The 17,262-nt window shown below is 31.8% G+C and overlaps 1 protein-coding gene across 2 annotated transcripts in view; it reads right to left on the minus strand.

Moving 5' to 3' along the window:
- LOC110039455 (3-hydroxyisobutyryl-CoA hydrolase 1-like) overlaps positions 1-17,262 on the minus strand; it is an 84,739-nt gene that overhangs the window by 20,690 nt on the left and 46,787 nt on the right. For both annotated transcript variants that reach the window (XM_020744516.1, XM_020744515.1), the window contains one exon: positions 6,614-6,698. In XM_020744516.1, the coding sequence (XP_020600175.1) occupies positions 6,614-6,698 (85 nt within the window). The remainder of the gene's footprint in view (positions 1-6,613; positions 6,699-17,262) is intronic.

The raw sequence follows: 17,262 nt of genomic DNA on the forward strand, positions 1-17,262 counted from the left end.
TATATATATATATATATATATATATATACATACATGATGTCAGCTACGGTCGAGAGCTCTGCTAGGGCTTCCAATGGCGATTTCGGTCACAATTGATTCTACTGCTAGAAGGAAAGAACCTCGCATCATCGACTCTTGCTCCGTCGGCTGGTGTCTGCATTTGTTGGCGTCGACGTTCGCAACTCCCTGTCGAGGCTCACGTGGCAATATCGCTCACTGCTCGCGTCGTCGTCTTCCTCGATATCGCTACAGCTCCTGCTCGATATCACTCCATGCCTCTGTCGCTCACAGCTTTGTCGTCTCCGCCCTACTGTTTGGTTTTCTTCTGTTTCGACGCTGCTCCCTGTTTCTGCTCCCGACAGCTCCTCTGCCTTTCAGCAATCTCACAACAGTTTTAACGTCGACAGCCTCTGATGGAGTTTCCTTCTTCTTTGGTTGAGTCGGACAAAGTCTCCTTTGCCCATGTGGTGGATAACCCTCACGTGAAGGCCGCGGCGGTATTCCCCTCAAGTTATAAGGAATCTCGTGAGGGGACAGAGGATTGTCCTGTTATTAAGAAGGAAAGTATAAGGTGAAAAACAACAATCTTTTTCTCTGACTCAGAAATTTCAACCCTCATGGAAAAATTAAGTTTGCTCTTATTGGAAAGTTTCAATGGGGACACCCACCTATGAATGTTATCATAAAGAGTGTTGATGATCTCAAGCTAGTAGGCAAGTGGAAAGTAGGACTCATGAATGGGAGACATGTGTTGATCCAACTAACAGTGGCTAAAGACTACACCATAATTTTCTTCAAAGAAATATATTAATATCGAAGGTAAATCATTGAAGTTACTAAGTAGTCTCCTAATTTCGGCCCAAATCATGAAACTCCCAATACTCCCACTGTACTGGTATGGTTTAGTTTACCTAGTCTCAAGCTGCATTTTTTTCACCATCAGGTTCTCTACTCTATTGAGGTCATCCTAGAGGATCCTTTGAAACTAGATCCGTCTACTTTTAATACCTAACCAGACCCTCGATGGCCAGAATACTTATGGAAAGAGATATTACTTTACCTAATATTACTGAAGTTTGGCTGGGCACAACCCATAATGGTTATTGGCAACAAATCGTCATGGAACACAAACCCTCATATTATAGCCACTGTAATATGTTTGGTCATGTCCTTGATAAATGTCATAAGTTTCATTCAAATTTGAAATCTAAATTTCAAGTGAATAAGGATGGGTTTAACTCCACTGCTCTGGATATTTTAGTTCCACCTGGGGAGGATACTACCATTCGCCCCCCCGACCCCCCCCCCCCCCCATGACACTGTTGTTACTGTTACTGCAAGCGATGCGGTGCTGGCACCTACAAACTCAATAGAAAACAATACTGCTGGATTATTACATATAAATGATAGAGTTCAGACTGATAATCAGGAGAGCCTCGCAACTTCACTTTTTCAAGAAGTACCAAGGTATAAAGGCAACTCATACTTCACATATTCTAGAACCTATTCTGGGTACTACTATTGGTATTCCTTCTGCTTCAGCTCTACCCCATCAGGTTGATTCTTCGGAGGAGTAATGGCAAGTTTACACTTCTAGGAGGAAGAAGTAGAATAGAGATCTACTAGAGCTCAGAAGTCTTATGTATGATACTTTGGTTACTACAGGTAACGGTCAGCACCTTACCAATCTGCTAATTGGATCCCTACCGAGAACTAAAGCTAGAGGCAAGACTAGATTGGGATGACCCACACTTTTTCAGAGCCCGGGTAATTTTTTGTGTTTTCTTTATTTCTATATGCACCCATCTTTTAGATTTTTTGGTGTGTGTTGTACAGTGTGGTTATATTTATTTATTGAAAAAGCCCAAGAGCTGATGTATTAAAGAGAAAAGATACAGATATGTTGTATGAGAAGACCCAAAAAAGGCACCCTGTCCACACGATATAGCACATACACAGGTCCTAAGAAAGAAAAGACACTTGTAAACCCAAAAAACCAAAACCGCCAAATCACAGAATCAAGTGGCTAGGGAAGACCCAATTTAGTCCTGCCTCTGCCTCTAGTTCTAGGGAGTCAGCTAACAAATTGTTGAGTTTTGTGTCATTACCCGAAATAGGCCTCCATTCTTCTTTTTCCTTCTGGATATGTAAATTTGTCATTCTTCATCCGAAGACTGACTCATCTGACCACTGTGTTGGTAGATAGATTGTCAGGCATGTATAAGCTAATGAGCCCCTTGCGTCTGACTAACAGTAACAACTTGCTCGTTTTGATGAGGTAGTAGAGCCGCAGTAGAGAGATGGTCAACCTTCGCAACAATGATAGGTTCTAAGGTATGTGAAGTATGAATTATCTCCTCTGCATCTGATGTTTCCTGAAGATGAGGAGCTTCAAAGCTCTCCTGATTATCGGACCGAACATTGTACTTTGTAGGTAAAGGTCCTTCAGTATTGTTTTCAAAAAAGTTTGAAGCTGTAGGTTGCCCAGCTGAACCATTCGGCAACATGTCAAACGTAGAAACAGAAACAGTATTGTCAAGGGGGGTGTCCGGTAGTGGGAGAGAGAGCTGATAGCATTTCAACCAATTTTTCAATAGCAAGTAGAGTGCACTCAAGGGTGGAGGAGGGACAGGTGTGAGTTGGGGCAGAAGGCCCAATAACATTTTTACACTGAGGTTTTAAATGAGCAAATGATGACATTAAGAGTGAGAGTGTCCAAACATACGGCAGTGGGTGCAATAAAGTGGGATATGCTCGATTTCCGCCCGTTGCCAAAACCCCTGGTGCTGTGAGCCAATCCAAATCTCCCTTAGAAAAGGTAAAGTAAATTAATTGTAGGAATACCAGTTTTGAGGCCGTAAACCATAGCTAAGGAGTAGAAGAGCTAGTGATTGAAGAGATGGAACTTCAGACCCAGGAGGCGCAGCCATACAGGAATGGTAGGAGGACCGTCCATTTTAAAACTTTCATCACACGGTTATCTATTCAAACGAGTCTTCTCGCAAACAAATGAGCATTGTTTTCATCATCTGATAATTGTATAAGAATATGCCTACCGTCCAGTTTACCAATCTTCCATTCCCCTTTTAGTCGTAATTTCTCAAATTTTTTTTGAATTAGCTCGAGTTTGGGGTTTCCATAGAACTTACAAAGTAAAACTAGCCGATAAGATGAAGCTAAGGTGGAGATCTCCGCTTCGTAGTGAAAGATTGCAAGCTTACCATTTTTACAGGATGCTTTATTGAGAAATCAGGTGTCAACGACCAGCGTTAAAGTATCATGGTATCGTTGCAAGAACATATACGAAATAGGGGCACAAGCGGGGTTATCGTCGATAAGGGCGGTGGTGTAGGAAAGGAGCCCCGAGGCCATCTCAAAACCGCGACCAGAGTTTGCAAGCGACGCAAACTGCCTTGTATCAAGGTGGCGAGAGACTGTGTCAGGAAGAGAAAGGAAGAGGACGTGCGAGAAAAGCTCGGCCAGAAACTGTAAAAACGAAGCCAATAGAGTCAAGCCCTTCATCGTCGGGCGCGAAGAAGCCGGTTGAGTGAAGCTGAAGACGAAAATATATATATATTTAAAAAGTAGTCTTAACAACAAATCTTTTAAATAGCCATTTTGCACAACGCAACCTAAAGATTTAAAATAACCACAACAGGAATAAACGACCAGTCAACAAATTTAATTTAAATTATAATTTCCATCACTAAAAAAATTATCTAAAATTATCAAAAGTGCCACTAATGATAAGATTTATTTCAATTTAAAATATAAAAAATTATGTATACAATTTATCATGCACTCATTTATCCTTCTTTTTTATACACATGTTTACTTCATTCATTAATTTTTTAATACAAAATTTCATAAACAATTCTATTAAACATAATATTTTAAATTTAGTCTTAAAAGCAAATGTTTTGAAGAGCTTTTTTGCACGGCAAAACCTAAAGGTTTGAAATTATCACAACAGAAATAAATGATCAGACAAAACATTCAATTTAAATTTTAATTTCCATCAACAAAAATAAATTATACAAAATCATCAAAAGCGCCACTAATGATAAAATTTAATTTAATTAAAAAAATAAACAATTATTATGCAAGTTCGAGTTCACTCATTTATCCTTATCTTTTATACACATTTTTACTTCTTTCATTCATTTTCAAATACACAATTTCCACAAAAATGTTAAAATTAAAAACCTAATGAGCTATCGACTCAGTGATTACTTATTCCTCTAAAATTACAATAACATAACAAAAAAGAAAATAACATTTATTCTTGTCAAATATTTGATAGTTTAGTATTTAAAGATAATCATTCAAGAAGTTTAGAGCATTCTATAAAACTGTAAAATATCTTAGCTTAATGATATCATTTTATATATATTACACCCCTCTCAAAAGCATCGTATAAAATATATCATTTAAAGTACTTCAATAACTGCTTCCTTTGCGAGTATATGCGCATGATGAAATCCATAAATCAACATGCACATACAAACATTATAATATTTAGTTCATCTCATTCTTATTCGCATATCATAGAGCATTATATAATAAGTATAAAAATACTAAGCTATCAATAAAGCTTATTTCAATATGATCAATACTACATATAGAATGGATAAAGCATGGTGCAATGTAAATCAGCAATCAATTCAGTATTACAGATATTTTACACATGTAATTCAAAAAAAACCTTTATTACTACAATTAGAAAATATGAATACTGCCCTAGAAGATTTACATTCTGTTTTTGTTCTCCACTCCACTTACATTGAAAACCTATGATTACTTACATAAGCACCAAACTATTTAATTTTCTTTAAATCATGCAGATTTTCATTCTCACATGATTTATCAATATTTATTTAGCAAAACTGTTTTAGTGTTCAACATAGTGGGATATTTATATAATTAGTTAAAATCAATACAAAAACGTTTTATGTAAATTTTCTAGGTTAACTATTTAATCTACACATGTATTAGTATATTTATCTCATTATTTACTAATATTTTTCTTTTGCTTGGATAGTTAAACCTTATTCAATTAATTCTTACAATTAGTTAAATAATGGAATGCAAAATTTAATTTAAAATTTACCAATAAATTTTTTATTTATAATTGCACCTAAACATTATAAATAAATTTCTCTTTTTATTCGAATTGAAATTTATCTATACTATATCGTTATTTCTTCAAATTTCAAATTTCTCATTTATCCTAATTGATAAATTTATTTCAATTTCACTATAGATAATATTAATCATTAAATATTAATTTAACTTTCCTAAATATTATATATAAATTTAACTTATCAATTTGATTTTCAAGTTTTATTAAATAATACTTAATATTCATTTATCAATCATTCTTCACTAAAATTTTTTTTTAATATAAAATATCAACATAATTAAAATTTTTAACCTCATTTTTTTCCTTGCACAATCTTGTTAGGCCTTGGCCAATGCCACACTCGCTCGATTACGTTCTAACTCTCTCTCATGTTGGCTTCCTACATTGATTTGTCTTCCCTTATCTTGATTTATTTGCCTGTCTTTGTGATAATCACCCCAAATGCCCTAATTTGTATGTTACTTGAACTTGTGTGTGCAATATTGTGCAATTCTAAAGGTCCCCTTAGCTGGATGACATCTTGAGCTCGACTCCACTCCATGATTGACCACACTTACTATCGTTGCGCCCAATCACCTTCTCAAGCTCAATCCTTTCTCAACACCCAATCTTCGCCAATTGCTTCACTAGGTCTTATCTTCCGCACGAAATGCTCATCAGCTTTAAACCGTTCTTTCTTGATCTACTCAAGCTCATTGCCCTAGCTTATGCTTGGCTCGATATCCTCTCACCTGCTCTCTTCTCTTTGCATTTTGTCTACTCTCTATCATCCTTTGTTCATTCTCACAGCCCCTCTGAAACTTCATCTCAACCTCATTTACTCAATTCTACCCCCCATTATAAATAACAAATCAACTAATGCAGATTCAATTAAACCGACATTAAATAGTTAAAATATTTTTTTTAACAGAGCATTACATGTTCTTTACTTACAAATTTGTCACAATATAAAAGAATACATGGCCAAAATATCAAATGAAGTCCACGCGAGTAAGAAATGTTTCTTAACTGTTTTACTCTTCAAGTTAAAAAAGTTTTCGAAAGAAAAAGAAGTTAATCGACATCCATGTCAGATAAATAAAAATGTGTAAAAACAAAGTTATACCTTCCCTAGCGAGGGCTTATTGCAATATGGGAAAAATAAGTAAAAAAATTCAATGATATTGGATTATTTATGGGAGGATATTTTAGTGTTGAATTATCTTATACATCCAATTTAATCTCATAACTCCTTAAATTTGATCCCGATTAAAATAGTCCTTAAAATCCTCAAATCCTCATCAAAATAATCCAACAAAGAAACTATTTTGGATCATATTTAAGAAAGAACCAAAATTAAAAATATTTATAGTTCCTGAAAAAAAGATCTCACACAAATTATCCAGGAAATAATGACCATAAAAAATATGAAGAACCTATGTACCAAGAAAGAGGGATAAAGTTCACGAAGCCACAGGTAATGATTATTACCAAAGAATCCAGGGAGCCTTGATAGAAAATATGAAGAACCTATGTCTGGGAAAAATCCCAAAGCTGTTTCTGGCATTGCAAAAACCTGCAGCATATTTTCGTAGTCAAATTTTGAAATGTATGACATTCTAACAACTATGCTCCTTGTTGGTGAAGAGATGAAATTCATATTCAAGATGAAGTGAGGATTAAAACATAATATCAATTTCATCACAAAGATGATACATAAAAGTGCTACAAACTTTCAACGATAACAAGCAGCTAAACGCCCAGTGAATCAAATGAGAAGCAAACAAATGCAATTGAATACATCATTATGCAATAAACATGCATTAAAAAGGAGAAAAAATATGTTTATTAGATATATATGAGGATTAAATTCTTATAGAATGATCTAAGAAATGAGACCATATATGGACTCTCTCAGTGCAAACATGATATATACAAATATAATTCATCTAGCTCTGGGCATGCCCTCTTCTTTTCTAAAACAATATAAGCAAATGCATCTAAATGTTCATTTGATAAATATCGATTTGTTAGTATCTCATCAAAAGATGGCATGCTTATTATAAAATGACAAGATTCTATCACGGTATCACCCCTATAAAGTGAGCATAATAAGTGAGGACAAACCAATCAAATTTAGGTAATGTTGGAACTGAGAGGAATATATAACTAAAAGCGCACCTATACATGAAATGCTTGCAAGAACGACCAATTAACTCCAGTATATGTGGTGATATTTTATCTCTTGCTGGAAACTCAACCTTCGGCTCTACCCCCATCAATCTTCATATATACTATAATAAACACTAATGAAATAATTCATATATACATTCTCTTCAAATTGGTCAACTACATGTAACGGCTCATTTTCTTCAATTTTTTGTTCAAACATTTCATGGACTACTTTAGTAATCCGCTTCAATAAAATTAAATAAATTTAGCACCAGATATAAAAGAATTCTACATGCTCATGTACACACAACAAGAATAAAGAAACTGCCTGCTCCTCTTCTTCCTTAGGTTGAACCTCATCCCTGACCATGTCCTCAACAGACTGTAATTCATCAAAGACATCATCCTTTTTGTCAGGTAGAACTTCAGGTCCTACCTTATCATCCACTTAAACTTCAATTTTAACCATAACGTCCTCAACAGCTCGGGAAAATTCCTTTTTGGGCTCTGCTTTTCTCCTTTTCTTAAAGTATATTCCATAATATAAGGGAAACTCAACATTCTTTTTTTTTTCTTATTTGTCGAGCATTTACACCCTGAACAATGGTGCTTAACAGAGATTATAAGCAGATTTCTTCTTTTGTCTCTCCTCTACAACCTTTAATCTAGAATTGATTTCATTTACTTTGCTGAATAGTGAAGCCTAAATTTAATGAATTTCTTATACAGGTTGTTAATCAAATCAACTATATCTACACTTAGAGTGTGTTTCAGTAGATGTTAGTGGAAGAGAATATGTAGAAATATATGGTATACTATGTAGGGATGGGGAAGAATATTGGGGTGAGCTGAGCCAAGTGCTTCGAGCAGGAGCATGAGGATTGAGAAGAGGTGCTACAAGTAGAATCACTTCCTCATCAGATATTTCCTTGAAATTTTCAAAAACCTGAATTAACCATATATTCCATGTACATGCTCTGAAAGCAAACATCATGTACTGAACAACTAAGTTAAAAAGGTGTGTTGTTACATGTTAAGAGCCTCATTTAAAAACTAATTCAGAGTGAGACTTTTTTTTCAAAAGCAGTATTAGACCACCTCAACATACATGGCCTTGCACAAGGAATTCGAGGAACTAGCAAAGAAATATATTCAAAGAATCATATCCAAAAACAAGTCACAATATGTTGAGTTAATTCTCTAAAAATATAAGTTGATTGATATGGATTATATATTAATCGTAAAAAGAGGTACAAAAGTATTCATATAGACAAAGTCCTTCATACTTATTTTCTCGGCGTTGGATCAAATTGAGAAACAAAAAAAAAATCAAAATTAACACTGAGCCAATTGTAACATGGAAATCGATGAAGTTGGCATGGTTGCAAAAGTCCCTTGACACTGTATAATTTTCATAAGGCAAGAACAAGTTTGTTAGCAAAAACTTTATATATGTGCTTACAAATGTATCTGATGATTGGTAAATTTTGACTTTGTATACTTGATTCTTGAAATATGCAGACTTGAATTTTGATTTTAGTACACTATTCCATGTAACATTTTCTCATATATTGGGCATATCTATAAGCAATGACACATTATCGAAATTGAAGCTCATATAAGTGCCACCGATAAAATAAAATATCTATCAATATCCCAGCAAGACAATCTGTACCAACAAGGTAGACAACTTAGTGAATTTATAGGCGTTCAACTCTTTTATGATAACAATAATTTCTTCAGCATGTGTTCAGCAGCGAATACCAAACTATTTTAATAATGGAATGTCTACATCTGCAGATAATCTTTAATAAAGATATTTTCCTATACACAAAATAAGCAATATTAGGCAAAGTCATTACATATAAGCAAAAAAGCATAAGTGAAGATGAAATAAAATAACATAATATATTGTTTAAAATAAAATAAAAAAAATATTACAAAACTTCTATCATTGAAAGATAGGTTTGTACCCTTTTTGCACCCTCATGTCGATTAAATAAAGATCATTGAAAAATCAACAATATATGAAACTAAATTTGTTTAAAATAGTGTAATAGATTATTAAAAATAAAACTACAGGACTGCATAATATATTTTCTTGAAAGATAATTTTATACCATCTTTGAACCTTTACACTGATTAAGCAAAGTTCATTGACAAACCATCAATATATAGAAAACAATATTTAAAATAGCATACTAAATTTTTAAAACAAAACTAGAGGACTACAAAAACTTTATCCTTAAAAAATAGATATGTACCATATTTATACCATCATCATTAAAAATAAAGTTCATTGAAAATGCATCAATATATGAAACAAAACATACTTAAAATAACAAAATCGTTATTTGAAATAAAACTATAAGACTATCTTATCTTTATTCTTGTAAAATATATTTATAGTCTTTGTACCATCATACTTACAAAGATAAAATGTGTAACAAACATCAATGAATGGAATAAAACATGATTAAGAAAACATATTATATTATTTTAAAAAAATTAAAGAGCTACACAAACTTTATCTTTGAAAAACAAGGTTGTACTCTCTTTGTACCATCAGCTTACAAGAAAATGTTCATTGAAAATTCATCAATATAAGAAAACAAACATGCTGAAAATAGCTTAATATATTATTTAAAACAAAATTAGAAAACTATAAAAGCTTTATCCTAAAAAAATAATTTTATACCTTTGTACATTTACCATCTGATGATCCGATTAGTAAAGTAGATGTTTTAGATTCGACTTATGTTAATAAAGGCAGAGGTAGAAGTAGAAAGACTTGGGCATATGGTATAAAAAATGATCTTAATTTATTAGAATTAAATGAAAATATGACACTCAATAGGATGCAATGGAGAAAAAGGATCATTGTAGCCGACCCCACAGTGGCATAATGGTTTGTTGTTGTTGTACCCTTGTGCTTAAAGTAAAGTTAATTACAAAAATTATTAATATATGAAACAGCACACACATAAAATAATATAATAAATTGTTTAAATAAGAGAAGATGTTTACAAAAGTTACATCATTAAAAAATAAATTTTTACTCACTTTGTATCCTCATGCTTAAAAATAAATTTGACTGAAAAACTAATTAATAATATATGAAATGAAACATGCTAAAAATAACTTAATACATGATTTAAAACAAAACTAAAAGATTACAAAAGTTCTATCCATGAAAAAGAAGTTTGTGCCCTCTTTATACCTCAATGATTAAAAAATAAATTCATTAAAAAACATCAATATATAAAATAAGAAGTGTTTAAAATAATATAATACAATATTTAAAACAATGTCAGAGGGCAACAAATATTTTATACCTGAAAAATAAGTTTGTACTATATTTGTACCCACATAATTAAAAGATAAAATTCATGGAACCGTCAATATTTCGAATCAAACATGCTTAAATAACATAATATATTGCTAAAAATAAAACTAGATGACTACAAAAATTATCTTTAAAAAATAAGTTTGTACAGTTTGTATACCCTCTTTGTACCCTTATAATTAAAAAACAAATTTCATTGAAAAATCATCAAAATAAAGAATCAAACATACTTAAAATAACATAATATATTGTTTAAAATAAAACTAGAGGATTACAGAAGTATTATTTTTATAAAATAGGTTTTGAACTCTCATGCTTAAGAAAAAATTTATTTAAAAATTATTAAAATATGAAGAAAATATACTTAAAATAGCATAATACATTGTTTAAAACAAAACTAGAAGACTTGAAAAATTCTATCCTTTTGTATCATTGATGCGCGGAAACTTGGGATTAAATTAATAATAAATATGCAATGTAACAATGTAAATATGCAATGTAACCCAAATAATAATTTAACTTTAATGAAAATAATTTATCTTTAAAACCACTTTTAGACTCTCAATTCCCTTCTATATATAACGCAAGTATACGTATCGTTCAAGTAATACAGGACTCTAATGGAATCCTAGATATCGATCTCACAGGGAAACTGAAAATATATATAAGCTAGCTATTAATATTTTATTCTTAAAATAAAATAAAAATAAGAACAAAGTAAAGTACGAAGTTTGAAGTTAAACTACTCAAGTGAAATGCTACTAAACATGCAGATTTACAACTACAACAGTTAAGCTAGATGCTAAACTTTCAAAAGTAAAATTGCTAATATAAAACAAAGGTTTTTGTTGACAAAAAAAACAAAATTGCTAATATAAAACAAAGGTTTTTGTTGACAAAAAGTTTAAGTACGAGAAAATACCCTTTCCCTTTACAATGAAAATATGACTTGTGAAGAAATTGAAATGAGCTGAAAAATATATTTAAAAACTGTTTTGTGTCAAATAGGAGCAAACATATTTTCTACCCTCTTCCGAGCGCTATAAAGAACATTGACTAATCAAGAGTTTGGTCCCTAATTTTGTGGTTGAGTTAGGAGGATACTGGCTATCACTCCAGAACTCTCACTACTCTCTCACCTGAGGGCTAACATGCTCGCATTAATTTCCAATCAACTGAACCAAATTGGGGATTTTAATATGTCACCTTAAAATCTTCCAATTTTACATTTAACGAAATATATTTCCCTATTTATTTGCGTCTAATCCCATGAATGACATACTCTCCCACGAAATTAAATGTCATTCTCCCTTTGTTGTAAAAATCATATTCCTTTTTTTAAATATATGTTTCTCAACATATTCTAACAATTAAATTGGTCAGATCGAAAAGTAAATGAAGATCAGAGTTCAAATCATCACAAATTATCGACATTTAAAATCATAACAAAATCATTTCTTCAAAGTAAAAATCATTTCTTCAAAGTAGGGAAAAGAATAAAGAAGACTACTCAGAATTTCATTACGATAAAACACGGACTTCATATATAAAAATAAGTTTACAAACAAAAGAAATGAAAAATACAACTTATCTCACAATCCTTCCCAAACAATCCCTAGAAGTTCTCTCTAAGTTTTTCTCTCTTTGCAAGCACTCTCAATTCTCTCTTAGAAGTGTAATGAAGAAGAAATCTCACCTTCCCTCTCCTCTTACATCCCTAGAAGACAATCTCCAAGTCCTTGACTTTCTCTCTCTATCTCTCCCTCTTAGTTCTCAAGCCACTTATCTTTTTTCACCCCCCCCCTTTGAAGTTTTTCTCCAACTTGATTTTATTTTGGGCTGCCTCCTCTAAAAAGAATTTCAATTTTCCTTTAAAATTCAAAAGTCAAACCTTTGATTTTAAAAGATGTGTCTCTTTGATCAAAAAGTCAAATCTCTTCAAATTAGAACCTTCCAAAGAGTCTAGATGCATTAAATCACTCCATAGGTTATTTAGAACAAGTGTCCCTTTGAAAATTCGCGCAAAATTCGTCTCAAACCCCCTTAATTTGAAAAGGTCGCATCTAGCGCATCATGCGTCAGCGCTATGGATTTTGGCACATCATGAGTCCAAACCCCAAAATTGATTGTTTTTGCTCCAAATTTTGCTTCTTTTGTCATTTTTTCGCCAAATGTCTAAAAATGGTATACCTGCAACAAAAACACAAAAATATCTTTCTTTAAAAGACAATATCACCAAAAATAGGCATAAAAAGGGTACTTAAAACAGTATATTATTTTTATGTATCAAAATCCCCCAAACTTAAATGTTACTTTTCCTCAAGTGACACATTTATTACATTAAAGCATATGACTTTAGGATAGAGATTAACTTATCACTTCTATACTTTAGTTCAATAAATAGAATAGCAAAAATTAAGAAAAACCTTTAATAACTTAAGTTCAAACTCCAATACTAAGAATATCTAGTAATCAAATTTAAGATTTTTGAATCTCTATCCATTTTAAGAATAATTACAATTTATCCTGCTAAGAACATTTAGAACATTCATATGAAAAAGAACTTCATGAAAATTTAACTATGAATGCTACTAATACTTCAATACAAGTTTAGAAAATGTAATAAAGCTCCTTCCTTAAGTTGATTCAAGTGAAGCCAATTTTTGATTAGGCATCTCCCCAAGCTTCTCCTCACCCATTTTTTTTCTTTTCCTTTTCTTTTTTTTTTTTTTTTTTTTTAGGATCTTTTTAATTTTTTTTTCCTTTTTCAGGTGAGGATTACTGTATCTGGATAATCTTTAATAGTTTTAAACTTCACTATCCTCTTCTTAAAGTTAAAACTCAACACCTCTCCTTACTTAATAAAGTTATACTAATTTATGATTTTTTATAAAGTCTCATTCATTTATTCTTACATGAAACTTTAAAATTCTTAACACTTCAAAAATACAATTTTCTTTTACTTAAAATAGAAAAACATAGTCTTATCAAAAAACATAGTCTTATCCATAGTCTTATCATATCATACCAAATATCTGTAACTTTAGAATTGACATTTATTATTAAAAAACGTTTTTCCTAAATTTACTATAATATTTATAAACATAAGTATAGTCATTTATAGTTAAATTTTGATATCCCAGGCCATGTTAAATTAATTTTAAAAAAAGTATAGTCACTTAAAGACAAATAAAATTTAGTTTTCTCCATTTCAAAAGAAATTTTTCTTTTCCTCCAAACTTAAATTTTTAAATGATTTTAAAAATATTTTAGAACAAAATTTTAGTTGGTTAAGAAAATAGGTAAATGCATAAAAATAAAAACTAACCTATAGAAGAATTCTGAACATGAAATTGGTTCTTTATACTAGAGGTAGTAACTGTAAAACTATATATAGACTTTAAATTAATAAATACAACATAACATATTCTAAAGAAGTTCCTAGGAATTAAAATAGATATACTAAAATTGAAAAACAAAAACTGAAAATACTACACATTCAACAAGCTCAAACTGAAAATACTAAAATAAAAACAAAAAAGTAAAAAGTCTACTATTACTATTACAAATTACAGGTCCACAACACAACATAAAAATCTTAAATTCAACAAGTCTCAAAAAAAAGTGCGACGCCTTTTTCTTCCTCGTTGCCTACATCCATAACTCAAAATCAGACTGTGCAGTGGTAGACTTGCTACTATTGCTGCTGAAGAATGTCGAGGTCTAGCTCTACAACTCCTTCTGTCTATCCCAAAGCTGCTCTTACTCCTACATAATTGAAATCAATGATTAATTGTCATTTTAAGAAGTGTCTAACCATAGCATTTTGAAAATCTATATAATGTTGAACTCTCCTCTGCTGATATTCATCATTATATGCATTTCTTGCTTCTATCTCGCCAACTGATGTTGTATATTAATGATATCATATTGTTGAATCATGAGTTGGTCCATAATACCTTCCAACGATGCAAAACTAGAAGTAGATGCCTCTGCAGCAGATGTAGAGTGTCTATCCCTACTTCCACTTCTAGACTCAACAAACGATTCTACTCTTTGAATCATGTGCTTCCCAATCAGATTCTGAGGCTGTAATCTCTCTTCATTTCTATGGGATTCAACTCCTGATTGTTCACATAAAGTGAAAATCAGGGCAGGATATCTCAAGCCTCCAGCAGTAGCACTACCAACAATACTCCGAGCATGATGAACTATAAGCGCACAAACATCTATTGTATTCATGTTCTGAATGCAATAGTTCAACACAGCTCGATCCTTTGTAACATCAGCAAGATGATTTGTAGGTAAGAGTCTGGCAAAGATGAAGTGATGTCATACTTTGGACTGAATCGTCAACATGAAAGCGGGGAAGTTAACTATTTTGTTATTTTTTATCTTCCACTCCCCTCTTCCATCAGCAGAAAGGCAATAACTTCTTCCAGTGATGAATCAGTGATAATAATAGCGGCATATTCATCATGGAAGACATTCCTCAGCCCATATAACGCATTAATCCTTTCAAAGGTAAACTCAACTTGCGTACTTCTCACAAAAATATGATATTCCATAGTGAACCTTAGGTTGGCATAGAACTCCCGAACCATCGGGACGATCGCTACAGCAGTGAAGTAGCAGAATCACTCACAATTTCTGGCAAGAATCAACAATTTCTGGAATCACTCACAATTTCTGGCAAGAATCAACCTTTCAACCTCGCCTCCCGGGTTCGCAAACGCCCTTTCCTAGATCAATCTCCAAGTTTCAATTTGTGTATTTTAATAGTGTTGGGCCATGAAATTAACGAACTTTCGAGCATCAAATTCGCCCGACGTTTTTCCTCTTTTTATGCGGGGTGCCATCGAAGATTCTACGAAAATCCAAATAAATTACTAAATCGCAAATCTAACTCACTAAACAAGATTTTTTGGTAAGAAATTTTTCACCATGAGATTTCTTCAAGAATTTTCATCAAAAATCTCATTTTTCGGATCTCCCAAAATCCATGATGGAAATAAAAAAAAAAATCTAAGTTAAAGTAAAGCTCTTACTAAAAGAAGAAGAAATCTATGATTTTTTGCCTCCAAATCCTTCTCCTTAGCCCGCAATGTGATGCCCTAGATTAAAGGTTGGGGGTGGAAGACGACCAAGAGGCAAAAATGGAGGTTTTTGTGCGATTTTGCGGGGTTTTTAGCCAATCTGACGTGTTCGGACCTTTGACGCATCATGCGCCAAATCTGGCGCATCATGCGCCAAATCTGGGCATCATGCGCGCATCATGCGCCAAATCTGGCGCATCATGCGCCAAATCTGGCGCATCATGCGCCAAATCTGGCGCATCATGCGCCAAATCTGGCGCATTACGCGCCAAATCTGTAAGTTGGCGCATCATGCGCCAGAGCGTATTTTTGCTAGATCTCGGTTTCTATGGAAATCTGCTCCGTACCGCTTTACGTCAACCTCTATTTGACTCAAATAAACACTTCTAAGCATAATTAAAAAATCAAACTAACACCAAATTCTCACAAACATAATATATTGTTAAAAATAACACTAAACAACAAAGATGCTAAAACAAAGATGAAATCAAAGATTCTTAAAATAACATAATATATTGTTAAAAATAACACTAAACAACAAAAGTTTAATTCATGAAAAATATGTTCGTACCATCTTTATACCCACATGCTTAAAATATAAAATTCATTAAAAATATTAATATATGAAACAAAACATTCATAAAATAACATAATAAATTAAAAAAATAAACTAGATGACTACAAAAATTTTATTATAGAAAAATAATTTTGCATTCTTTGTACCCTCATACTTAAAAAATAAAATTCATTGAAAAATCATATATATAAGAAACAAAACATGTCTAAAATACCATTATACATTATTTAAAATAAAACAATAGTACTACAAAGCTTATTCATTAAAGAATATATTTATAACTTCTTTGTACTCTCATGCTTAAGAAATAAATTTCATTAAAAGTATCAAAATATGGAACAAAAAAAGCGTAAAAAAAACAGGGCTTAGAAAGTTTTATAAATGAAAAATAAGCTTGTACCATCTTTATACCCTCATGCTTAAAAAATAGTCATAAGGAATATTAATATATGGAGCAAAAAAAGCTTAAGATAGCATCATACATTGTTTAAAACAAGATCAAAGGACTATTAAAAATTTAAAGTTGAAAATAAGTTTGTGCCCTCTTTGTATTTTCATGCTTAAAAGACAATTAATTGAAAAAATATAAATAAATGGATCCAAAAATGCATAAAATAAATAATACACTGTTTAAAATAAAACTAGAGGACTAAAAAAGCTTTATCATTGAAAAATTAGTGTGCACACTTTTTGTTCCATCATGCAATTCAAGCAAAGTTCATTAAAAGATCATTAATATATGGAACAAAACATATTTAAAATAATATAATACACTGCTTAAAACAAAACAAGATCACTACAAAAACTACTTTCAAAAAATAGGATTCTACTTTCTTTGTATCATCTTTGTAGCCTCATGTGATTCAAACAAAATTCATTAAGAAAATATTAATATATGGAACCAAACTTCTTAAAATAGTTTAATACTTTTTTTTTAAAACAATATAAG

The sequence above is a fragment of the Phalaenopsis equestris genome, unplaced genomic scaffold, assembly GCF_001263595.1.
Source record: "Phalaenopsis equestris unplaced genomic scaffold, ASM126359v1 Scaffold000002, whole genome shotgun sequence".
Lineage (NCBI taxonomy): Eukaryota > Viridiplantae > Streptophyta > Magnoliopsida > Asparagales > Orchidaceae > Phalaenopsis > Phalaenopsis equestris.